This window comes from Mesoplodon mirus (genome assembly GCF_964341445.2).
Source record: "Mesoplodon mirus genome assembly, chromosome: 3".
NCBI classification, from domain to species: Eukaryota; Metazoa; Chordata; class Mammalia; order Artiodactyla; family Ziphiidae; genus Mesoplodon; species Mesoplodon mirus.
This window is the reverse complement of record NC_138978.1, coordinates 22,883,874-22,909,812: the sequence shown is the minus strand read 5'-3', so window position 1 is coordinate 22,909,812 and position 25,939 is coordinate 22,883,874. Positions and strand designations below refer to the sequence as shown.

The window sequence follows — 25,939 nt, the reverse complement described above, 5'->3', positions numbered from 1 at the left end:
TCAGAACAGACATCTCAGACGTCATTCTGAACCTTTAGACTAACTTAAAGGTCAGCTATGAGTGCCCTTTGCATTCTGTCTCCACCTTTCTGACTTTTCCTAGCCAAAACACGGGAGTGAAAAACGTTTTCTAAGATAATGCATTGACTGGCATCCTGTGACGTCCCGGGGAAGGCGGCCCGCCGGCCGGACATGGGTCAGGAGGAAGTGGCCAAGAAGGGTCCAGGGAGGCACAGCCCGGAGGGGAGGAAACGACCCAGTTAACATCAGCCAGGCACACAGTCCCAGAGCCCGGTGTAGCCGGCGCGACGCCACCTCGTTTTCACTCGATTTCAGCCAAGAACACCAAAGAGCCACAGGCTGCTACCCGGATGGAGCGGCGGCTCCCCCCGCCCCCTTTCCGTGCTAGGGCGCGCATGCGCATCCTGGAGGCCATTGGGTGAGGCGGAGGGTGGGGCTCGGGGTGGAGAGAGGAGGGGAGCGGCGGTTGGACGAGAGGGGAGCCACGCCCACCACGCAACGTCTCTGCGCAGGCGCGGGGTGCCAGCTGCTGGTATTTTCGACCCGTCTGCCGCGCCCCCGTTCATTTTGCTTTTGGACGTTGGAGGTTGGAGGTTGTAGTTGTGAGTCCGCCGTTCAGGAGACGCAGCGAAAAGCCTCTCTCCGTCCTTAACTTAAGAAGGAAGGCGTCCGTTGGACCTTTCTCTTCTTGAGTGAGGCGTCGACGGCCCGTGGTGGGTTTTCTGGTGACGGGGTGGCCCTGCGGTCGGTTACCTCAAGGCGAGCGTAGCCGGGGCCCTCTGGGCCCCGCGGGGCGTGGACGGGGACGGTGGCGGGGCTGGAAGGCCGGCAGCAGGCGGCGCCACAACCCGGAGTTCCGGAGGCCGGGAGGCTCGTTTCTTTCTCGGCCCGAGGCTGCCCGCGCGGCTCACTTCGGGACTTCACCTGTATTTTGTTTCCTCTCCTTTGTTTTTAGGAACTGAGTTTTCGGGCAGGGGTCGTCGAAGAAAAGGAAGCTCGGAAGCTGCCGTCCGAGATGTCCAGCTACGTGAACGACCTGTGGCCGGGCTCGCCGCACAAGGCCTCCCCCACGTCGTCGCGGTCGGGCCCGTCCAGCCGGCTGTCCTCGGCGTCCGGGAGCCGCTCTCCCAGAAGCTCTCCGTCCCGATCCATCGTCTCGAGTCGGTCGTGGTCGCGGAGCCGCAGCCGCAGCCCGCCCCGGCGGAGGAGCAGGTCGAGGTCTCGCTCCCGAAGGCGCCACCGGAGGAGGTACCGGCGCTACTCGCGCTCGTACTCGCGGAGCCGCTCGCGCCCCCGCAGCCGCCGGTACCGGGAGAGGCACCACGGCTCCTCCAGGAGTTCCTACCGGTCCCTCAGCCGCCCCCGCTCCCGCGGCCGCTCGCATTACCGGAGGGCCTACGCCTTCGCGCGGGACCGCCGTTACTACGGCTTCGGCCGCACCGTCCACCCGGAGGAGCGCAGAGACTGGAGGGGGCGATCCCGGACCAGGTCGCGGAGCCCAACCCCATTTCGTCTGAGTGAGAAGGGTGAGTCGTCGGTCGTCGAGAGAGGCGTTAGGGGAAAGAGGAAGGACTCCAGTAGGTTAATAGTTAAAACTACACTGTCGTGGGCGCCCAGTTTTAAAATGGACGGCATGCTTTCCCCTTGGGAGTAACGCTGTGCACGTTAAATGGCTTGGTGGAGGGCGGTTCTGGGTGGAGCCTTGAAATTGTCAGGGAGTTAGTTATTTACCCACCCTGTGCTTTTGTTGATTATTTAGGGATGCTTGTTTTTCTCAGCAAAATAAGTAGTTCTTTTTCCATCAACAGAAATATATCTTACATGTGGAAGTACCGTGTAAACGTCTAGATATCACTAGTTTAAAATCACAAACATAGTTTGTGATTTTTGAGTTTTCTGGAGAAATACTGCAGGATAAATGGACATTTTGTGTTTCTTTTGTAGATCGAATGGAGCTGTTAGAAATAGCAAAAGCCAATGCCGCAAAAGCATTAGGAACAGCCAACTTTGACTTGCCAGCTAGTCTCAGAACTGTTTCTGTATCTAAAGAAACCAACCGTGGAACAGCTGTACTGAATAATGGTGCAAAATCTGAGGTAAGTATTTTAGATTTATCCAAACAAAATCTTCAGAAAACTACTACCAGAAAGATCTGATTAGCCATTTTTATTTGATTTGCCTTAGACTGCTTCCTGGAAAGGCTAGCTAAATATAATTTAAAATAACAGATCTGACAATACTGAGATAGTCTCCCCCCATGAAAATGGGAGACTAATGAACTTTATTTTCAGTTGACACAGTACTGATTACTTTCATAATTGTAGCTGATATTTCGGTGATTTCTATGTAGTTACCAAGTTTTTCTAGCTAGTTTTTTTACGGAGTATTTATCTGTAGCGCTCATTTGCAGCATTATGTTCCCACAAATTCTGTACTCAACATACAGTATAGTTTATCTGCTTTATTTCTGTCTTATAGAAATCATGAATGTGGTCTCCAGACATTGATGAAGAAAATCTGTTGGTAATTGATACATGCGCAAAAGCATCAGAGGTTTAACTAATTTGAAGTTTATGTTGACACACTGAAAACTTAGTTTTTTGTTGGTAGATCCCTATGCATGCTAGAATTTGGGACAGGTACTAAAACAAAAGTGTACTTTGTAATGGTGGGGCATCTGATATAGGTGTCCCTTTCATAATATATGCAATATATTCCAGATGTTTTGAGAGATTACAGAAGAAGAGGCCTGCTTCACTTGCAGATAAGTTTATTAAAATTCTCCAGAAATGTGCAGCATAAAATTCATAGCTTAAAGGTTTAAGGTAGTTAGGAATTGATAACACTCAGTTAACATAGGAAAGATGGGTTATCTCCTGTCATTCAGACCCAGATGTGGGTTTGCCTAAGTATTAGTGGTGGACAAAAAAGATCTTAGTTCAGTTGCTTTTTCAGACGGTTAGGTGCCCAACTGGATGGGCAAATGCCTTAGTTCTTTGAAACTAGGTGTTTTCTGGTATGACTTGACTTTCAGAGTTACTTGAATTTGCATCAGGGGGATACAGTACTGCATTATGGGGAAGAGTGTCTTAAGCCTATCATTGAATCAACTTTGTTATGGGGAAAACTCAACAGAGTACTGTGTTGTTTATTTTAGGATGTTAACTATTTGGTTACATCCAACTTGATTTGTGTCTCTACAAGTGAATTTGTAATACAGTTGGGCTGCTTTTTATACCTACAAGGGTATGGTTTTTTAAAATTTACTTTCTCTTACCTGTCTAGCTGTCGGATAAGTTAATAGAAGATGAAACAGAAAATCGCAACGAGAAGTCTTCCCAGCAAAAAAGCATAGCTTTTAGCTCTAATGTAAGTATATCTAAGCATTGACCACTCAAAAACTGGCCTTAAACATATTTCTGTTATGTGGGTTTTTACTTTTGTTGGCTCATTGTTTTTATGCTGATAATTCGAGGCCTACTAAGCTGCTAAATAAATAGAATTAAAAAAATTTTTTTTTGTATGGTTCTTACAAGTGACCAATATAATGGGCTCCTACTCTTAATATCTACATTCTCAGTCTCAATATTTTGTCCTCCTTTTGACTATTCCCATTATCCTTTTTAACTGTTAAAATATTCAAAAAACAAGTCTCAGAATATCCTGTAGTCAGAATATTTTAAAATCAGCTAAGGGCTTAATAAAATTTCAAAACTATTTTTAATACTTCACTACTGCAGTAGTGACACATGCCTTGCATATGTCTGATTTGATTGAATCAAGTTGCAAGTGCGGTCCGTGGCTTTGCATTTATTTGGTTGGTGTCTTTTTAAAGTTCTAGTCTTAAATGGAATTATTTAATGTATTTTGTAAAAAGCAAATATTTTAAATATGTATAATAATATTTGTTTGGGAAGCTGACTTAAGAACTTGTTCTCTTACAGAATTCTGTAGCAAAGCCATTGCTTCAGAAATCAGCTAAAGCTACTGCTGAAGAGACCTCTTCAGGATCCCCAAAAATAGATAAGAAGAAAAGTCCATATGGACTGTGGATACCTGTCAAAAAGAACATCAATAGCTAAGGTTGCCTGAAATGCACTTTTTTTTTTTTTGCGAGTTTGTTTCCAGCATTATTCCATTCCTTTGAACCATTTATTGATAATTGTTGCAATTACAGATGACAACACAGAAAGATGTAAATACTTAATATTTAAATATTAACATTTTAGATTTCTCTTGCAGATAGGAGATAGCACAAATGGACCAGAGGTTACGCACAGGTGGCATTCTTGTATATATACTTGTAAATGTTTTATATAATATGGATTGGTTATGTAGAAGTGAAATTTTTAAGACAAACAGTAATTGAACTGTGTTGTATATATTTTGTTAATAAATTTGTTTTTATCATTTTAGTTTCACTTTATTGTATATATTTTACATAATGGGTTTTTATTTAATAAAGAAGAATGAGGTGGTATCTCTTGTTTAAAGCCTTGCTAATCCCAGATCCAAATCCATGGACTGACAGCATAGGGCTCAGTGATCTTACCTCAGAGTTTGTGAGAAATGCTGAATCTCAAATCTACCCCAGAACTGAATTAGAAGCTGATTTGTAAAGTACTCCCGGTTGATGTAGATACTCATTAAAATTTGGGAAGTTTGGCCTAAGACTTAAAAGAACACTGGCATGTTATCCTGGAAGAATTGAGCTTCACGGCAGGAAGCTCAGCCAGAGAGGGGTTGAAACAGAATGCCTCACTGGGCTATAAAATCAGAGGTTTTGTTGCATTTTTTTCTTATGTTTTAAAAAGTATTCATTTATTTGAAATTCTTCATTGCTTCTTACTGTAGCTGGGAAAGACCTTAACTAAGCACATAAAAATTTAGAGATGAATGTTACACTTAACTGAAAGGTCTGGCCAGTTGGTTTAAACGTTAGCTGATTATGGATTTTTGTGGTTTTGCCTGTTAATACATTCTAGTGGATACCAAAACTAGGAAGATATAAGCCAGTTTTAGATGGTCTCTCCAAGTGTTAATTTGACTTAATAGATCAAATGTTTGGATTAAATGTAAAATGCCAGCTTAATGAATTTATTTTGCTTATGTGCTAGACTTTAGCAACAAAACATGTCTTGCTAGAACCTAAGCAAAAAATAAAAATCCTAGTAGATCAGAAACATGCATGAGGTTTTGTTTTAGTGATGGGTGTGGGTACTATTGATTGCTTGAATGGTTTTCTTTTCTACTTCTTGGAATCTTGCCATAATTTTGAACAGACTCTTTAGTTTGGGAAATAATGAAATAGACTTCCATTAGGCAGGGATAACAAGTTAGAGAATAGGATGAGGAGAATATTAGAGGCAAGACAAAAAACCTGGGAAAAGACAAACACCCAGAAATTAGATAATAGATGAGCAGGCTTAAGTCCTAAATTTTTAAGTAGAAGTGGACTTTAAAAAGGTGGTGAAGAATCCTCAAGTGGAATGTAATACTGTATTAACTACAGCTGTGCTGTCCAGTATTTTACCTGCATTTCCCATTAAGACAGCCACCAGCCACTGTAGCTATTGACCACTTGAGAAGTTGGCTGGTATGACTGAGGAACTGAATTTTAAGTAACCACTTACTGGAAAGTGCAGATAATAGAATACTTCTATGGTAGAACATTATATTGGGTAAGAGCTGCTCTTAAATTTGACCCTATGAAAAATTTAAGTGTACAAATTTAGACTTGGATATATACATTCCTGGACATATAATTTCTATTACTATAGTAAAGCTATAGAACTCAAGGATTTCCTTGTAAGGGAGACTTTTGCAATGAATTGATGACATAATGCTAAGATCATTTCCACCTTCACTTAGCTGGTAACAGAAAAGCACCTGCTTTGATTATGACCTTATGTAAGAGGTTTGGCTAGTTGCTATGGATATGTGCCACTTCTGAGATTTCACTTCTACAGTGGTCTTTTCCTTCAGCCTTCAGACTTGCCTATTTTCTCTTTATTAGTTCATTTTCTTTTTACTACCCAGTATCCTGAAAAGAATGTACACTTTCTCCATTTTTTTTTTCCATAATCACCCCATGAAGTCCTGTCAGTCCTTATCTAACCTGACCTTGTTGTTTGTGTGTGGTCAGGACAACTGTGTTCAGTCTCTCCTAGGCTTTGTGACACAGAAGATAACTCGTACGTATTCCCAGACTGCCTGTCATTACATAAGTGGGATGCAGTTGCCCAGGTGTGATACCACGTCATTACATAACCTGTGGACAATATAGCAAGCAAGCGCTGACAGTGAGAAATTGTACCAGGAGACTAGATTTAGTGCTGTCCAATAGAAAGGAGAGCTTCAATGAAAAGTAAAAAGGTGAATTCGTTTTTTACCCCAGTAGATGTTAAAATAGTTACAATGTAGAAAAGTGGTATTTTACTTTTTTGGGGTAGGTGTTGTGATTCAGTGTGTATGTTACACTTAAAGCACACCTCAATTTGCCCTAGTCACATTTCAGATGATCACTAGTCACATACGGTGGGTGGCTACCATTTTGGAAAGCACAGCCCTAGATTGTAGGTTCAGGTGTGTAATGCTCTGCTTTTTTTCTAGAGAAGCCATGATTACTGAACTAACCACAGCATGCTGTCCTTTGGTTTTCTTTGCTGAAGCACTTACTAAGCTTACCTAGCAAAATAAAACTTGTTCTTATGAGGGCTCACTTTTCACTATTTCTTCATGGAGTCCTTTCTCAAATTTTTCTGTCATTCAGGCAGAGATTTCCATGCATTTGTCTTTTCTTTGACCTCTTCCATTATCTACAGTGGCTTTTTGTCCTTTGCCCACTATTAGGATTCTATCCTTAGCCTACTCCCTCTACAAGCTCTTTTGCTAATTTCCTCCACTCTGTCTTTAACTACCATCTACTAACTGAAGAGTATCAATTTCTGAACTCTAGTTTCCAAAGCTTGCCTCAGCTCTTCAAAATCAACCTTTCCTATACTGAGCTTATTACAGTATTGCCTGTTTGAATTAGTGGCTTTTACCATCCACCTAGTCACCTTCAGAGTAGTGTTCAGATCATACTGACATCTGTTTTTTTGGTTGGCTACTGGGAGCGCTTTTCTCCTCTGGGGAAATCCTATTTGTCATTTAAACCCAAGTCAGTATGATGTCTTTGAAGACCTATTAATTTTTCCCTCCCCTCCTTTTCCCTTAGTAGAAAGGTATTATTAAATGTTTCTTTGAAAATACAGGAGAAGAAAAAACTACTGGCATGTTATTACTCTTGATAAGATTGGGCAGCATGGGTGTGTATTTGTGACAAATTATTATTATTATTATTATTTTTTTTTTTTTTGCGGTACGCGGGCCTCTCACTGTTGTGGCCTCTCCCGTTGCGGAGCACAGGCTCCGGACGTGCAGGCTCAGAGGCCATGGCTCACGGGCCCAGCCGCTCTGCGGCATGTGGGATCTTCCCGGACCAGGGCACAAACCCGTGTCCCCTGCATCAGCAGGCATACTCTCAACCACTGCGCCACCAGGGAAGCCCTGTGACAAATTATTTTAAAAAATAAGTAAAATTACCACATCTGTTCCCATTCCCAGGAGCAATCACTGTAAGTAGTATGGTGCACATCCTGGATTTTTTTTCTATGCCTGTTCAAACCTCTCTTTATATAGGTAAGAGCATCTTTTCATGTTAGATCTGTCTCATTCTATAGTTGTATGACTGTACCACAATGTTAAAATTTCCCTATTCACAGTACACTGAATATACTTTTATTATTAGCATTTATATTACCATCTTTATAAGCCTGTCATTAGCTAAATCAGAGCTTCCTACTCATTGATCAATAAGTGTGCCCAGCTTATACTGATCTCAATCCTAGGCATGTTTTTATTCACGTAACATGGCACAAATAATCTTCACTTTCATGGGATGCTCCTGACTTCAGGTTTTCTATCCTGTTTCCCGTAATTACTACTAAAATCGCATGTCCTAATTTTTTAGTTACAGTTGAAATAAGGTTAGAATTCCAGTTAGCCTTTAAAAAAAAAGATTGTATTATGTGTATTTTAATAATACTTTCACCAAGTGTTTTAACTTACCTTTCTCCAAGGGATATTTGCTTTTTGAAGGATGGCATATTTGTAAAATGCTATTGGAGAATCAGTCTCCCACCCTCTATGCTTGCCCCATAAATGCACCTGGGCCATGGGATAGAACATGGGACAGGCAAGCACCTGCTAATTGTGACCTCTTGGAGCAAGGAGGGATTCGGTTGAATTTCCAGTGACCACTGCCTTCCTTTCAGTACCTACCATAGCTTATAAGAAGAATTAGTGCCAATTTAGCAACTCACCTCTGAAGCTCCCAAGTTCAACTCCAGGTCAAGTCAAATGTATGACAGATTTCAGCATGATGATGACTTGTGTTCGTATCTAAGGATTTTAAGCCTAGCAGAGTGCACACATTAAGCACACACTTCAAACACAGAAATACAAGACAGATTTTTCTAAAACAAATGAATAATAAATATATAAGTATGAAAATACACAGATTTGTAGAACACGTCTTTACAAATTATAAAAGGAAAGAGTCCTGATTTACTGGTACAATTTGGCAGAACAGTTCCTGAAGGAGATTAGACAGCTGTTCCTCTTTCCAAGTTTTGTTTAATTTCAGCTGTATATTTCCCATAGACTCTTTCTGCCTTCCTGTTGAATTTAGCATTCCTTTCATTAATGTAGTCAATATCTGCATCATCATTATAAGGACGTCTCCGGCTGTATTTGTCTCGTTTTTCAATTCTGTAACGGAAACAAATATACAGAATTCAAAGCTGCATTCCTTTTTGTTTTTTCTTTTTAAATAAATTTATTTATTTATTTATTTTTGGCTGTGTTGGGTCCTCGTTGCTGTGCGCAGCCTTTTCTCTGGTTGCAGTGAGCAGGGGCTACTCTTCATTGTGGTGCATGGGCTTCTCATTGCAGTGGCTTCTCTTGTTGCAGAGCATGGGCTCTAGGACCGCAGGCTTCAGTTGTTGTGGCTCGCGGGCTTAGTTGCTCTGCGGCATGTGGGATATTCTCGGACCAGGGATCGAACCCATGTTCCTGGCAGGTGGATTCTTAACCACTGTGCCACCAGGGAAGTCCCTCCTTTTTGTTCTTAATAGTTAAGACTGAAAGCAATATCTTTAGAAAGCATCCTACAAGGATATATGTTCAATGAGCATTCTTCCTGAATTTAATCTTTTAAGTTAACAGTATCATCAGATGATCTGGTCTGAAGTTTGGGAAATTACCCAGGTTCATGCTGAAATATGAGTGGTAACATATTACATTGAGAGAATTTTTATACGTACTCTGTAGATTCTGCCTAGTAGTTACCCCATTCAAAACACATATAAGCAACGTAAGTGTCCATTGACAGATGAATGGGTAAAGAAGATGTGGCACATATATACAATGGGATTCTACTCAGCCATAAAATGAAACGAAATTGGAGTTGAGGTGGATGGACCTAGTGTTTGTCATACAGAGTGAAGTCAGTCAGAAAAAATGCTGTATGCTAACACATATGGAATCTTAAAAAAAATGGTTCTGATGAACCTAGGGGCAGGACAGGAATAAAGACACAGATGTAGAGAATGGACTTGAGGAGGAGGGTGGGGTGGGGGGAGGGTAAGCTGGGACGAAATGAGAGAGTAGCATTGAAATATATACACTACCAAATGTAAAACAGCTAGTGGGAAGCAGCTGCACAGCACAGGGAGATCAGCTTGATGTTTTGTGACCACCTAGAGGCATGGGAGAGCAAGGGTGGGAGGGAGACGCAAGAGGGAGGGGATATGGGATGTATGTATACATATAGCTGATTCACTTTTTTATACAGCAGAAACTAACACAACATTGTAAAGCACTTATACTCCAATAAAAATGTTTAAAAAACCCACACACACATATAAAAGTGGTGGTGAATGGGACCATTCTTCAAACTAATAATTCAAAAGTTCCTTAACTTCAATCCAGTTGCTACACTTCAAGACCATATAGTTAATTTTGTTATTAAGCATGAATCACTACTAAAACTTTAGGCTGCATTTGTAGTACTTACTGCTTTTCCAAGTCTACGACCATCCTATCAATTTCCTCTGTGGAAGGCACATGTGTTCCATGAAGAAGACTGTTGGATGTTGGGTAGAACTCCTCTCCACTGAAAAAGAGTGAAGTGGTGAGTAACACAAAAAAAGATCCTATACCTTCAGAACTGGACAATGTTTAGTGGTCAAAAGTGGAAAACTTTGAGATACTTTATTTCAAAGAAATAGAATTCAGACCAAAGAAAAGATATCTAAGAAATATCTACTCCTGGGACTTCCCTGGCAGTCCAGTGGTTAAAACTCCATGCTTCCACTGCAGGGGGCGTGGGTTCGATCCCTGATCTGGGAACTAAGATCCTGCATGCTGTGTGACCAAAAAAAAAAAACCCTCCAAAGCCCAAATGAGTTAGCTGACCACAGGTTAATGGAATTAACGAAGTTCATACAGTGGGAGAGCTTGAGTAACATGCTCAATTGAGGGCACAATTTACAGCCCTCTCCACTCTCTACACTATCACTATTAAAACAGTCTTGATCTTTAGCACAGTACCTGTCTTACATAATTAGGTAAGGAGTGCAGTTTAGCACTGTTTACTGTGCATGACGAAAGAAAGTATTACTGTGTCCCTTACCTGTGGATAAGGGTAATAGCAACAGTAATAATGATAACAAATAATAGCCAATACATATACAGTGCTTTCTATGTGCCAAGCACTGACTGAGGGCATTGTATGAATTTATTTAATCTTGATAATAACCCTGTGAGGTGGGCACTGTTGTTATTCCCTATTTACAGATGAGGAAACAGAGAAAAATTGTGTGACACAGCTACTAAGTGGTGGAGTCAGGACCCAAGGCCAGGAAGCAAAGCTCCAGAATCAGCACTCTTAAATTCAAGGCCTTCCAGTAACATATATAATGTATGCTTTTAAATCACATCGACTTACTGCTTTTCTCTCAGTCTCTCATATGTTTCATGTCAGGTCAGATCTGCTTTGTCAACCTATGATACTGGCGTAATTGGGCAGCAGCATAATCTGAAAAAATGAGAACCCATACTATTTTAGATGTTGGGTGGGGCATTATTAGACTTGTTGTTAAATGGGCCATTAATAGGCCCATTCAATAAAGTAAAAGCCATTTTTACCTGAAAATCCCAGATTGGGGTTTTTCTCCTCTTTTTCCTCTCCCATTTTTCTGCATCTTCTGCACTGACCTCTAGCAACTTCACTTTCTTATAGTCTTCCCCTCTTGCTGTACATTCCTAAAACGAGGGAAAAAAAACATTAGCTTTATTGCCTTATACAATTCCTTAATTCCTTTCAAATCAAAGGCCTAAAGACTGCCATCAAGACAGTAAAATGGCCAGTTTACAAAGAAAATTGTGGAATCTGCTATATCTGTAAGAAATAATACATCTATAAAACTGACACCAAAAATAGCTGTGGAGGGGACACATTAGATGTCCATCAAAATCCTTTCTCGCTTCCTTTCTGGGCTCATGGCCGCCCATTTCTCAACGTCCCTTGCAGCTGCATCAGGCCAGGTGACTTGGGCTGCTCAACTGGGAACTGATACAGGAGAGACTCATAAGGTTTACCTTTTCTTATTGTTGGAGCTTTTGTTACTGTAGCTTAACCTTTTACCCTAATATCCATTATGTGGCTGTAACTATGTGCCAGGCAGTGTTGTAAATGTCTTACATATTTTATTCTCACAACTCTCTAAGGTACAGATGAGGAAACCAGAGCTGGAATGCTTAATGCTTAACTACCATGCAATATACCACCTGAACAAAACACAGTATAATATTTGAATCCACAGCTTATGAAGGTGGCACGAGTGTACTTACTTTTTTCTTTTCTTCTTCCTGCAATTCCCATTCCAAACGAGCTCTTAGCTTCCCAATTTGCAGGTAATTTAAGTCTTTTATCTTCCTCCACAACTTCCTGGTGATTTAATTTTCGAGCTTCATTCTACCACCAGGACACAAAGTTTGTCAGCAGAGGTATGGAAACAAATCCAAATAAATGTTACCTATCTTCTTGTATGGTAGGCCATCCAAAATGGACTTATGGATTTTATCCTGAAAGGAAGGGAGCCACTGGAGAAGTTTGTGTGCGAGTGTGTTTGTACTGAAGAGATTTCATGTAGGGGGAAGAGAGGTAAACACCAATATCTATACCTTTAAGTATTATTTTACTGCCTTCAAGGAACCATGTGGTAAAGATGGAAAGAGCAATAGTTTGGGAGTAAGAAGGCCTGAGAAATACTGATTTGACTACTCCCTGGCTGTGTGATGTAAGCAAGTCGCTTAGGATTGGATTGAAACAGCATTTCCCAAAGTATGAGATCCACTGTACAGAGGTACTTGAGAGGATTTTAGATACTACTGAATGTCAGTCACATACTGAGAAAGTGATTCCATTTCTCATTCCTTTTTTAATTCAGATTGGGTTGAAGACAAAGTTTCAGTTTTAACACCTCTAAAAACACCTATCTTAACACCTCATTTAGTCTCCCTTTAAAAACAAACAGAGGGGGGCATTCCCTGGTGGCGCAGTGGTTAAGAATCCGCCCGCCAATGCAGGAGACATGGGATCGAGCCCTGGTCCGGGAAGATCCCACATGCCTCGGAGCAACTAAGCCCGTGTGCCACAACTACCGAGCCTGCGCTCTAAAGCCTTCGAGCCACAGCTACTGAGCCTGAGTGCCACAACTACTGAAGCCTGCGCTCTAGAGCCCGCGAGCCACAACTACTGAGCCTGCGCACACAACTACTGAAGCCCACGTGGCTAGAGCCCATGCTCCGCAACAAGAGAAGCCACCGCAATGAGAAGCCTGTGCGCCACAATGAAGAGTAGCCCCCGCTCACCACAACCAGAGAAAGCCCACGTGCAGCAACGAACACCCAATGCAGCCAAAAATAAAATAAATACATTTATTAAAAAAATAAAAACACTGAGCAAGTGGACAGGTGGTCACACTTACAGTATAAACCATGAAGGTGGTATGAGAAGGATTACAATCTAATTCTATTATCTATGAAGTTCAGAAAGTTTTAGGTGACAGAGTTAGTGGCAGAGTTAGGCCAAGAACCCAAATTTCCTGATTTCTAGCTGGTTTTCTTTTCTATCTATAATATTGTAACATCTCTTTAACCACAATACCATCAGCACACTCCCGAAATAATTCCTTATTATCAAATATCTTGTCAGTGTTCACATTTTCCTGATTGTCTCATAAGTGTTATTATTTTTACAATTTGTTTGAATTGGAATTCAGACAAGTCCCACATGTTGCGATTAGTCAATATGTATGTACCCCTCTTAAGGTTTATTTAATGTATAGTTTCCTTTTCCATCTTTTTTATCCATTGCTTTTCTGAGGAGTTTGAAAATGACTGTGTTGACTGTCCTATTGTTTCCCAAAGTGGCATCTGCTAGTTGCCTCCCTATAATGTCCTATAACGTATTTTTTGACCCCCGTATTTCCTGTAAATTGGTCAGTAGATCTAGTGGCTTCATCCAATTCAGGTTAGATTTATTTTAAGATTTATTTATTATTTATTTATTTAATTTTATGTTTGGCTGTGTCGGGTCTTAGTTACGGCACGCGGGATCTTTGTTGAGGCATGCAAGGATTTTTCGATGTGGTGTGCGGGATTCTCTCTAGTTGTGGCGTGCGGGTTTTCTCTTCTCTAGTTGTGGCATGCGGGTTCCAGAGCGTGTGGGCTCTGTAGTTTGTGGCACACGGGCTCTAGTTGAGGTGCGCGAGTTCAGTAGTTGTGGCACGTGGGCTTAGTTGCCCTGTGGCACGTGGGATGTTAGTTCCCCGACCAGGGACTGAACCCGCGTCCCCTGCATTTTAAGGCAGATTCTTTACCACTGGACCACCAGGGAAGTCCCCAATTCAGGTTAGATTTATTTTTAGCAAGTCTACTTATATGAAACTGGTGCTACATACTTCTATCAGGAGACACATAATCTCTGATTTTATCCTTTTTGTGATGTTCACAGCCACTGACTGTGATCCAGTGACTCATTAAAAACTGCAAAAGGGGGATGTTTGAATTATATCATTGCTTCTTCACATATCATCCGGCCTCCTTTTTTTTTTTACAGTATTTCAATTGAGTTAAGTATGTCCCACTAGTTTTTAGAATGCGTTTTTCTGCACAAATAGAGATAACTACCATCCTCACACATACCTCCTCTTGTCTCCAGCTGCCTGCTGACCTCCTATCCTAATGAGGACTTTTCCTTTGCTCTCGTTCCTACTGTTCTATACACTTCCCCAAACTCTTTACTTGCCTAATAATATCCTACTCATTTTTCAAGCAGCTTAGTTGTCACCGTAGTCTCTAGTTGTCAGTCTTCTCTGCACTTCTGAGGCACTTTGTTCTTCCCTCTAACATACCATTTACCAAGTCGTGAAGTAATTATTGGTTACGGATCTGCCTCCATAACTGGGCAGAAGCCTTACCATATTTACTGCTGTATCAACACCATCTGTTGATAGTTGGCTATAGCACACTAGAGGCCATTAGGGGAGGGGCTGTTTTTGGATGAATGACGCCAACTTGCTGCGTGACAACAGACAAGTTACTTGCCATTTCTGGTCCACGGTATCCCCCTCCATAAAAAGAAAGGTTTGACAGAATCACTTGAGCTGAGAGGAGGGTGCGAGGAGAGGATGCTTAAAAAAATACCAACGTCTGGGACTTCCCTGGTGGCGCAGTGGTTGAGAGTCCGCCTGCCGATGCAGGGGACACGGGTTCGTGCCCCGGTCCGGGAAGATCCCACATGCCGCGGAGCAGCTGGGCCCGTGAGCCATGGCCGCTGAGCCTGCGCTTCCGGAGCCTGTGCTCCGCAAAGGGAGAGGCCACAGCAGTGAGAGGCCCGCGTACCACACACACACAAAAAACAAAACAAAAAAACCAACGTCTGTGTTTAGAAACTGATCAAATCAGACACTCTGGAAGTGAGGCCTAAGCATGTCTAGCTTTTAAAAGTTCTCAAAGTGACTTCAGTGTGATTCCAGGTTGAGAACCACCGGGACCGAACTTTCATGAAGCTCTGCAGGTCTGTCACACGCGCTGGTGCGGCTTCCTCGTCCCTCCACAAACGCGCACGGGTCTGGTCACGTGACAGGTCTCAGCTGGCCTCTGGGGCGATTCACCCGCTTCAGGTGCAGCTCCCGGAATTTGCGCAGTCTCTGTTCGCGCTTCTGGGCGGCCAGCTCCTCGGCCGCCGCAGGGGGCTGCTGTTCCTCCGCGCCGTCTACCGGCACCTGCGGCGGAGGACAGGCTGGAGGCGGGGCCGGTTCGGCTTCTTCCCGGACGGCCCAGGTGATTCCCCGCGGTTCCCGACAGGCCGGGCGCTCTCACCGCTGACCCCGACCCCACAGTGTCTGCGCCCCCCTCTCTGCCTCCCTGGCACCACCTCTTCGTCTAGCCGCAAACGCTCCTACACTCCCAACCGCTGGTCAAGACCAGCCCCACCCACCTCCTCTGCCTTAGCCTTTGCCGCCATCACCCGGTAGCGTTTTTCCCCCAGACTTCCTGCGACAACTTTTCGAGTCTCCAACTCACTTCTGTCAGCCAGCAGCCACAGGTTTCTGGACAAAGCCCCGCCCTTTTCTGCTTCCCCAGCTGAGGAACCAATCCCGCCCTCGATACAGCCTTGGGCTGTATCCGATTGGGCCAGGCTTGGGCGCAGGCGCACTGAGTGGAGAACCAGGGCAGCGCGGCGGAATCGTCTGAGCGTGTTGCTCGAGGAAGAGGGGTAAAAGGAAGAAAACGCCACCAAAAGTGTGAGAAAGCAACCCAGAGCACAGACTGTGCCCATCAAGTGACCAAAGCAGGCCTACAGGCACCATCACAGCATCCTGTCTTAACCTTTGCGTGGCGGTACAACGCCCGGTACAACGGAAGCTCCAAGAGGACAGGATCTATTTCTGTCTTGTTCAGAGCGGATTCCCTGTGCCCCGAACTGTTTGAATGAAGAAAGGAAGGAACAAATTGACCGAGGGTATTTGGGATCTCTTCCTCAAGCATCTCCGAGATGCAGAAAGATTTCTTGGATTAATGTGAGATATTGACTTCTCAAAATTCTGCATAGGACACCATTCTTCGTATATCTGTCCATTCATTCAGTAATGAACTGTATAACCATTCTCTATTTAACTCGTCTATTCTTTGGTTCATCATCTATGAAAAAATAATAAGACAATACCCATGTTACAGAGTAGTTTGAGGAAAAATTCGACAATATTTGTGAAATATTTGTGACTTGTGCCTGGCCCATGGCAAATGACCAATATACCAGTTGGGATTAGGTGTGTCCTCCTCCTAAGATGTCTTTAAATGTTTTTCTTCAGGGAAGCCCTAACCTTCACCACCTTAAGGGTCAGTGTCCCCTGTTACAGCTTTTCATACTTTCTTCTTTGTGGTGCCTACATAAATGTAATTAAATAAGCGTGGAATTGACTGTTTAGTGCAGTTAATTTAAATGAGACAAGTTTCTTAACAACTATGAAAGCAGCAAATCTAGCAGTCATAAGCTTATATTTTTTCTACATTATGGATGATTTGACAGAGCAGTCGTAACACGTATTTTTATTCTTTAGGAATACAGAAATGTCAGTTATTTTCAGTACGATCACTTAACCAGAATTACACGGTTTGTAAAAATATTTTATCCGTCAAAGCCCTACATACTCAAACCAAGTAATTAAGGAGAGTTTAATAAAGGGACTGTTTACAAAATTGTAGACTGGGTTAAGAGAAACCAACAAAAGAGTGAAGCATTCCAGGGCTAGCAACAAGGGGGAGCCATTGCTACCCCTAATCCTAAGAAGAAGGAAGGATAGGATAGGAGAAAGTCTTCAGACAGAAGATGTGACTAAAGAAATGCAGCCAACCCATAATCCAGTCAGGGAATAGATATCCTGACCATTTATTCTCTTCTATTCTAGAAAGCATGACTTTCCCACTAAATCCACTTGTGAACTTTCTATTCTGTTCCTTTTTTTTTTTTTTTGGTGGCCCATATGGGGACCGAACCCATGACCTTATTCTGTTCCAATTATGTGTCATTTTCTGTGCAAATGTTTTTACTGAAGCCTCTTATTAAGTTTTAATTCCTAGTAAGGTAAGTTCCTTCTCAGTTTTTTTTCCAAAACTACTCTTGGCTGTTTCTGTAAAAATTAATTTTTAATTTTGGAATTGGAAATATATTAATATGATTTGAATTATATATGTATATATATAGTAAATCCCCCAGATTATCACTTATATTAGCTTCTTGGAAAGCAAAAATATGTTCTTAGTAACCCTAACCCTGCCCATTGCCTCCTAAATGTAGCATACTATAACCATATACACAGTTCTGTACCTTGCATTTTTCATTTCGTATACTTTGGAGAACTTTCCAAATTAGTATACAGAGAGCTGCCCCATTCCTTATTTATTAATTTACTTATTTTGGCTGTGCCGCATGGCTTGTGGGATCTTAGATCCCCGACCAGGGATTGAACCCATGCCCCCTGCATTGGAAGCACAGTGTCCTAACCACTGGACCGCCAGAGAATTCCCTGCCCCATTCCTTTTTACAGTTTCTCCCGAATGTACCATCATGTATTTAACCGGTCTTCTATTGACAGACATTTGAGTTGTTTCCAATTTTTTGCTTTTACAAAAAACTGAAATGAACAACCTTGTACGTAAGTCAGTTTATGCCTGTGCAATTGTACCTGTAGGATAAATTCCCAGATAGCTGGGTCAAAGATTAGATGCCTTTGTAATTTTTATAGATATTGCCAAATTGCTCTCCCTAAGGGTTGTACCAATTTTCAGTCCTACTGAGACAGGCTGGGACTTGGGACCACAAGGAAACAATAAGGGACTAAATATAACTGGGTACATGAGCAGCTGGGGCAAATTATGAACCACACAATACACAAAGGCCCAAAACCCAACTGCCACTTCTGAGATATCAGGAGCAAAAGCAGTCTACTGCAGCATGATCCCTGAACACAGCACCACCAAGCAGGTGGGCAGACCACCTAAGCCAACCCTCTGGCCCAACCTATGGATCCGCCCCTACCATTTAAAAGGACCAGCTAGCGTGCCCCCTCTCCACCACTCCCTCAGGGAGCTAACAAGGGCACCTGTTACTTGTTTTCACTCCCTCCTGCTGCAGCAAGAGTCCCAATTCAAGCCTTGCTTGAATTCCTCATCTGGCCTCATCAATTTCTATTGATTAAAGAATCCAAGAACACTGGTTGGTAGCACTTCACAGGCTCACCGATAGTGTTTCACTGAACTTTCAGATTTTTGTCACAACATTTTACAGTTCCAAAAAAACAAAAACAACCCACTGAGATTGATGGAATAATATTACATTTATACTCATTCGAGATACTCTTTTGTGATATTATTTTTCTATTGTCTTCCAATCAGAAAATCCTTCATCACTTACTGAAATTTAATTTCTTTGTACTTTATTTCGTATTTTTCTTCATATTACCGTTTAAATCTTATACCCAGGTATCTTTTCATTTGGGGGATTACTTTTTCATTTCCACATCTAATTAATGGTTTTAGTGAAGAAAAAAATTATTTTCATGTATTTCTCTTGTATCCAGCACCTTAACTGAATTATATTAATAACTTTAGCACTATTATTAATTCTGGCGCAGTTTCACCGCTGAGCATGGAAGAACGAACAGGATGGGACGGGTCCTGCTCTCCTGCAGTTTACCACGTCGTTGGGGTGAAAAGAAAACGAACAGACGAGAAAAACATCTTACATATATTAAAGAGAATGAAAATGGTACCATATGACAGTACTAAGGGCCTACGCGAGACAACGTAGTCAGGGGAGACCTGCCTCGGAAGAGGTGACACAGGTTAAGCGCTGAATGGAAAGCACTTTTCGCAGCACACAGTTGAGGTGACTTTCCACGAGGCTCCCAACTCCACCATTCCTCCCTAGCCGCCCTCTACCGAAACCCCCAGCGTTTCTCTCTTAGCCTCCACCCTTCCGGCCCCCGCCTCTGAGGCCTTTTGCGGCTGCGCAAGGCCCTGCCCAATTGAAAAACGTCTCACTGCCAAGAGGGGCAGGGATTGGTCCTAAATTCCGGAGGCTGACAGGAAGGGGCGGGGCTTATAGTAGGTTATTAATCTGTATTGACGCTGCAGTACGAAGGCTGGCGGAAGTGCTCTGGGTTGTTGCCGGAAGTGGGCGAGGAAAGGTTGTGATGGCGGCTGCGACTGTAGCAGAGAAGGTAAGTGCTGCCGGCTCTTTCCAGGTATTTTAGTTGGGGAGGGCTCTGAGGGACGGCAAGGGCGAGAGGTGGAGGAGGTGCTTGTGTGCCGGGCCAGGAAGGCGCAGATACTTTGGGGCCTGGGTCGGCCTGGGCTGTCGGGACCCGCGGGTAATCCGCCTGGGCTCTGCGGGGAGAAGCCTAACCGGCCCCAACTCCAGCCTGTCCTCCGCCGCAGGTGCCGGTAGACGGCGCGGAGGAACAGCAGCCCCCTGCGGCGGCCGAGGAGCTGGCCGCCCAGAAGCGCGAACAGAGACTGCGCAAATTCCGGGAGCTGCACCTGAAGCGGGTGAGTCGCCCCAGAGGCCAGCTGAGACCTGTCACGTGGCTAGGCCCGTGCGCGTTTGTGGAGGGACGAGGAAGCCGCACCAGCGCGTGTGACAGACTCGCAGAGCTGCATGAAAGTTCGGTCCCGATGCTTCTCAACCTGTCAACACATTGTAGTCACTTTTGGAAAGGGACATGCTTTCACCAAGCTTTCTTTCACCCCCATCTGTTTTAACTTAGTTGGGCTAGTTTGGGGGTCTCTGTTACTAACCGCCTCCGTGTTGTATGATTCTAGTAAACTCTTCATTTTACCTAGGGAAATATGTGGAGCTAGAGACTGGAAGAAACTTGTCCAGTAAGAGAGCTGGTTGCCTCTTCATTCAAAATAATCAGCAAATCTCGGGAAGTCTATAGGGTCAGTGGTTCAGCTAGTAGGTGGGGAACTAGATGAGTAAGATACATCCTCTGCTCTTAAGTAGAGGAGACAACGTTCTAGCTAGAAATTATATTGTGATAAATGCCATGCTTGAGTTAGGAGCAAAGTGCCTTGGGAGTGCAGTAAAGGAGAGATTGGTATAGTTTAGGGGCCCCCAGGGAGCGCCTGGTATAAGAGGTGACACCTAAAGTACTGCTATAAAGATGACTAAGATGTTATAAATAAAGAAGTTTGAGGAAGAAATATCTAAGCAGAGGGAACAAATGCAAAGGAAGAGAATTCATATCAAGGATAGGAGTCCAGCAAACAACTGGCTGCAGTTGGAGCTGAGAAACAAAAAAGCGGCTCTTGACTGTTTCACCTCAAAGGGGCCTGACTGATAGCTTGGCCATGGTTTCACAAAACTCCAACATCACTCTGACTATCACAGCGTGACAAAAACAAAACTGTTCAGACCACAGAAAGGACCACACAGCACCCACCTCTGCTAACCCCAGTGACAAATACAGCACTGGCCTCACTCCGTTAGTCCTGCTTCCTGTGTTAAAACTGAAGATACCCGATCATAGCATGCCCTGGCTTTCTGACAGGGCCTCATCCAGGGCACAACCATGCTTCCTTGAACCTTTCCCTCCAGTCACCTGATACAAACTCAAATCCTGTAAGTGGCTCCTCCTAACACCCTCTCACTGAAATGCCTCCAGTTCCCCATGGTTTGCTGTTTCCTTCAATGCAATACACACAACTTTGTTTGACTACACATGTGTTCTTGGTGTCTTCAACTGGAGGGCATTGCCAGAGCTAAGAGTATGTGAGGGATGGTTGTTGAGAGAAATGTTCCGGGTTTTTCTCTTTACCCAGAAAAATCTAGTAAAGAATTCAACACACTTACATATTTGCTTGGAGGGACTGTGTAAAGAACATGGGGTTGGGTATTAAGAGACATGTCTTCCTGGACTAACGGCCACCAGCCTGTAACCCAAGAAACATCTAACTTAAGTTGTCCCTAAGATGGTATACTCATTTTGTTTTATGCAGTTATTTTAAAACAGACTCTACATCCAGTAATTTAAATGGAAAATGCCTTTCACTTGACATGATGTAAACTAAAATATCTAAAGAGGAGGGGGGACTTGGGAAAGGTTAGAGATATTATGATAGGTATTAAAGCCCCCAGCCCCAAATTGAGGCTGCTTCTTTGCATCAGTCAGGATTAAAAGAGAATTGAAAGTAGAATATCTTTCTCATAATGTGAGACATTAACGCCCAGGCCTTTGGCACAGCAAACTAGTGCAGCTCAACACATTTCTTGACTGTATACAAATGCAGACCTAATTAGGCCGTTTCCTTGCTTAAAATCCTCTGATGGTTCTCTTTTAGGGTAAAATGGAGTCCCCTTGTTAGCGTGTCTTGACCCTCCTCAAAGAGGGAAATATTTGTTTGGATTTATTTTCATGTTTCAGCCGATAGCCTTTTTGCGTTTATGGTTTTAGAATGAAGCTCGTAAATTAAATCACCAGGAAGTTGTTGAAGAAGATAAAAGACTTAAGTTACCTGCAAATTGGGAAGCCAAAAAAGCTCGTTTGGAATGGGAACTACAAGAAGAAGAAAAGAAAAAGGTTAGGAACTACTCCGCTATTTTCATAAGTGGTTTATCCAATCTTTCTATAGTATTAAGAAAGTAAAAAATGCTTTTTACCAGCTGCCAAGCTTTGGGTGAGTATTTTAACCTCTCTGTGCCTATGTTTTCTCATCTGTAAAATGGGGCCTGTAATAATTATTTGAGTTAATTATGAATTAAATGAGTCAATGCATGTAAAACATTTAAAAGAGGGTCTGACACCTGAAAAATGTTGAATAAGTATTATCTTTTAGATTGATATACTCACTTCTTATATATCATAGCAGATTATCAAATTTCCTTCAAATATTAATCATTTTTAATGTATTGCTTGATATCTTTATTTAAAATAGGTCAAATAATTGCTTGAATCATTTGGGCAGGCATTAGTTTTTTTCTTTTCTTTTTCAGGAATGTGCAGCAAGAGGGGAAGACTACGAGAAAGTGAAGTTGCTAGAGATCAGTGCAGAAGATGCAGAAAGATGGGAGAGGAAAAAGAGGAGGAAAAATCCTGACCTGGGATTTTCAGGTAAAACTCACCTTTACTTTATTGAATGAGCCTGTGAGATAAGCGTTGCCTTCAGTGTTTCTGGTTTTAAGAAAGGATATACCCCTTCATGGAGTATTCTCTAAGAAGCTTACTCCTAAGAAAAATACAAACATATCTCATAGGGCAGAAGTAAAAAAGGCTGTGCTTGAGGCAGCTGGCTCCCTTTATTCACTGTGCTAAAATTAAAGCCTGTATTATCAGCATCTTCAGGATAGAGGCTCTGCTTAGATTAGTGCATATATTGCTAATAATAATTTTGATTTTTCTCTGAATAGTAATGACCATACAAGGAAATATATCATTTCCGATTCTCATTTTATTTTTAGATTATGCTGCTGCCCAGCTTCGCCAGTACCATCGGCTGACCAAACAGATCAAACCGGACATGGAAACATATGAGAGACTGAGAGAAAAGCAGTAAGTTGACAGGACTAATGCCAGTCCTTTTTCATCCTGAAGTGATTTTTTTTAAAACATTACACTTTATTTATAAATTTATTTATTTTATTATTTTTGGCTGCATTGGGTCTTTGTTGCTGTGCGCGGGCTTTTCTCTAGTCGCGGCAAGCGGGGGCTACACTTCATTGCGGTGCACAGGCTTCTCATTGCAGTGGCTTCTCTTGTTGCGGAGCACGGGCCCTAGGCACACAGGCTTCAGTAGTTGCAGCACGTGGGCTCAGTAGTTGTGGCTTGTGGGCTCTAGAGCACAGGCTCAGTAGTTAACGGCTCACAGGCTTAGTTGCTCCACGGCATGTGGGATCTTCCTGGACCAGGGCACAAACCCATGTCCCCTGCCTTGGCAGGCGGATTCTTAACCACTGCACCACCAGGGAAGCCCTTCTGAAGTGATATTGATGTACTTGTGCATGTATATAAACGTACATACATAAATACAAACAGACTGCAGTGCTTGGATATGGGTTACCAACAGCTGTTTAAGAATAGTTTCTGGGCCTTCCCTGGTGGTGCAGTGGTTGAGAGTCTGCCTGCCAATGCAGGGGACGCGGGTTCATGCCCTGGTCTGGGAGGATCCCACATGCCGCGGAGCGGCTGGGCCCGTGAGCCATGGCCGCTGAGCCTGCGCGTCCAGAGCCTGTGCTCCGCAACGGGAGAGGCCACAACAGTGAGAGGCCCGCGTACCACACACACACACAAAAAAAGAGTTTCTGGTCGTGATGACACTATTTATGCTCATCCACAGCAGTTAAGCTAACCACTTGGTTATCTTTCTAGCTGAGCGTACTATGACTGGGTGTTGAGAGTTTAATACCCAGATTATCATAGTTATTCAGATATTTTGGGACGCAGAATGCTTTAGTGCCAGGATGGGTGAACTTCTGCTGTAAAGGACCAGATAGTAAATATTTTAGGCTTTGTGGGCTATGTGGTCTCTGTCATAGCTACTCCACTCTGTCCTTGTGATGTGAAAGCAGCAGCAGCCTGTAGAGGAGATATAAACAAATGGACTGTGTCCCAGTAAAACTGTTTATAGAAACATGCTGCAGTTTGTTGGCCTGCTGTAGTGGAAAGAGAAATATCCTGAGCCTAGAAGCAAGTCCTTTAACCTCTGGCCCTGGGCTCTTTTATCTGTAGAATGAAGGTGTTGGCGTAAGTGATTTCTTACTTGTGTCCCTTCCAATTCTGTGTTACTTTTCAAAGGTAAGGTAAGATCCCATAGTATAAAGATACGTAAGTATTTTATCTCTCATCGCGAATGGTAGTTTAGTTTGAAAACGTGGAGCACTTGCAGTGTTACTCCAAGTCCCTGTTGCCATCTTTCCAGTGAAGAAGAGTTTTACCCAACATCCAACAGTCTTCTTCATGGGACACATGTGCCTTCCACAGAGGAAATTGATAGGATGGTCGTAGACCTGGAAAAACAGTGAGTACTCCGTGTAGCAGCCTGAAATTCTAAACGTTTAATGACAAAATGGACATAATACGCTTAGAATGAATTGAGAAGACAGATATTATACTTCCTAATTTCTGACCTAGCATCTCTAGTGGTTTTGGGGACAGACAGTAAGGATGGGTTGAGTGCCTATGATTTGGAATGAAGATGCAAAATATTGATGGAATTGAGTTGTTATAATTGAAAATTATAAAGAAAATAATTCTTTAAGAAATTATTCTTGTTTTTACTTTAACGACCATTCCACTCTTTGATCTGAAGAAGTACAAATGTTCTAGTAAATCTATCTTCGTATATTTATGTTTCTTAATACTGACAGGAGTGTGTTTCCTGATGCTGATCAGGTAGAGCAAAATGAATTTATATTATAGGAGCTAATACACTTAAGGATTAAGAATAGTGTCTAGTATATACTGTGTACTCTGTTCATATTAGCTGTGGTTATTATTAATATAATTACTGTTGTAATCATTTTCTGTTAAGTGATACTTCATGTGTCGAGTTCCTAGCAGTGTAGCATTGCTCTTCTAGAAACATTCTAAGGATGAGTTTGTATTTACTAAATTTCATGGTTCATACCCAGGGTTGTGCTGTTAATTGGCAGTTTCAACTTCATCTTGATGAAACTCAGCTTCCCCTGGCCCCTTCCTTAAGTGTTAGTCTTAAGTGTACTGATTCTATTCTATTTGGCCATGTTTTATTAAGACCGAAAAAGAGGCAGTTTTGAATTTTATAAATTATTTTCTTCTCCCAGAATTGAAAAACGAGACAAATACAGTCGGAGACGTCCTTATAATGATGATGCAGATATTGACTACATTAACGAAAGGAATGCCAAATTCAACAAGAAGGCAGAAAGATTCTATGGGAAATATACAGCTGAAATTAAACAGAATTTGGAAAGAGGAACAGCTGTCTAATCCTTCAGGAACTGTTAAGAAGCTTGAGAATGGAGTAAAAATTTCTACTGGCAAATTGAAGTTCTCTTCAGAGTTACACCAGTAAATCAGAACTCGGTCTATGCCTTCCCTTTCAGCATTTAAAAATAAATGTTTTTTCTTAAACTTCTACTTCCATGTATATTTCCACATTTTTGTGCTTGGATATAAGATGTATTTCTTGTAATGTACTTGTTTTGTAAAAATCTACTTTGTATAAAGTCTATTATTTTTCTATGTATTTTAAATGTGTATGACTGTTGAATCTTTGAAGCATTTTGGCTTTAAGAATGCTGGCAGCATACGTAAATGCAGTCATTGTTACTTTGAATGTTTTTATGAATTTGACAAAATCTGGAGCTGGACTCAGGAACTATTTGGGGTTGTAGACTCCGAAGCTAAGGACGGTGATGAGGAAGGGGGCAGTGGCTGCTGGAGGGTGGGTATAGGCTCTACCTGGGCTGCTTAGGACCACGTTCAGGAAGTAGCAGAACTGTCCTCCCATGAATAGTGACTATGCACAGTTCCCTTTTAAAAAAGGAAATGTCTTGTGGAATAGAATCCCTACTAAACAATTTATCATTTAAAACAAATATTTGTACATTTATATATACACAAATATACATGCTTCCATTCCACAAACATTAAAATTTTTTCTATTATAGGAAATTCCAAACATATTCAAAAGAAGACAGAATAGTACAGTGAATCCCATATACCCAATGCCCATCTTCAATAATTATCAATTTATGCCAATC

The 25,939-nt window shown here is 42.4% G+C and overlaps 2 protein-coding genes and 1 pseudogene across 3 annotated transcripts; 2 read left to right on the top strand and 1 right to left on the bottom strand.

Moving 5' to 3' along the window:
• The first annotated feature begins 577 nt into the window (after positions 1-577).
• On the top strand, positions 578-4,436 carry LOC309799454 (arginine/serine-rich protein 1-like). Its single transcript, XM_082612632.1, has 5 exons — positions 578-734; positions 977-1,547; positions 1,966-2,117; positions 3,307-3,390; positions 3,966-4,436. The coding sequence occupies exons 2-5, from the start codon at positions 1,037-1,039 to the stop codon at positions 4,101-4,103; spliced, it is 885 nt and encodes a 294-aa protein (XP_082468758.1). The 5' UTR covers positions 578-734; positions 977-1,036; the 3' UTR covers positions 4,104-4,436.
• Positions 4,437-8,226: 3,790 nt separating this feature from the next.
• On the bottom strand, positions 8,227-16,367 carry LOC309799093 (pre-mRNA-splicing factor SYF2-like; annotated as a pseudogene). The gene is made up of 8 exons (XR_014296146.1): positions 16,364-16,367; positions 15,635-15,852; positions 15,309-15,509; positions 11,980-12,103; positions 11,275-11,391; positions 11,075-11,164; positions 10,142-10,240; positions 8,227-8,835 (listed from the first exon to the last, which is right to left on the bottom strand). The product of XR_014296146.1 is annotated as a pre-mRNA-splicing factor SYF2-like (transcript).
• Positions 16,368-19,313: 2,946 nt separating this feature from the next.
• On the top strand, positions 19,314-25,422 carry SYF2 (SYF2 pre-mRNA splicing factor). The gene is made up of 7 exons (XM_082612558.1): positions 19,314-19,418; positions 19,636-19,746; positions 21,654-21,779; positions 22,193-22,310; positions 22,658-22,748; positions 24,115-24,213; positions 24,998-25,422. Exons 1-7 carry the CDS (start codon positions 19,392-19,394, stop codon positions 25,161-25,163), a joined length of 738 nt encoding a protein of 245 aa, XP_082468684.1. The 5' UTR covers positions 19,314-19,391; the 3' UTR covers positions 25,164-25,422.
• Positions 25,423-25,939: the final 517 nt, after the last annotated feature.

What these genes read in the sequence shown, in the direction of transcription:
- LOC309799454 (XM_082612632.1), top strand. Translation starts at nt 1,037, where the DNA reads ATGTCCAGCTACGTGAACGACCTGTGGCCGGGCTCGCCGCACAAGGCC. An exon ending in ATTTCGTCTGAGTGAGAAGG is followed by an intron (nt 1,548 to 1,965) that starts GTGAGTCGTCGG and finishes TTTCTTTTGTAG; the next exon opens with ATCGAATGGAGCTGTTAGAA. An exon ending in ATAATGGTGCAAAATCTGAG is followed by an intron (nt 2,118 to 3,306) that starts GTAAGTATTTTA and finishes TTACCTGTCTAG; the next exon opens with CTGTCGGATAAGTTAATAGA.
- SYF2 (XM_082612558.1), top strand. Translation starts at nt 19,392, where the DNA reads ATGGCGGCTGCGACTGTAGCAGAGAAG. An exon ending in GGGAGCTGCACCTGAAGCGG is followed by an intron (nt 19,747 to 21,653) that starts GTGAGTCGCCCC and finishes TTATGGTTTTAG; the next exon opens with AATGAAGCTCGTAAATTAAA. An exon ending in AAGAAGAAGAAAAGAAAAAG is followed by an intron (nt 21,780 to 22,192) that starts GTTAGGAACTAC and finishes TTTCTTTTTCAG; the next exon opens with GAATGTGCAGCAAGAGGGGA.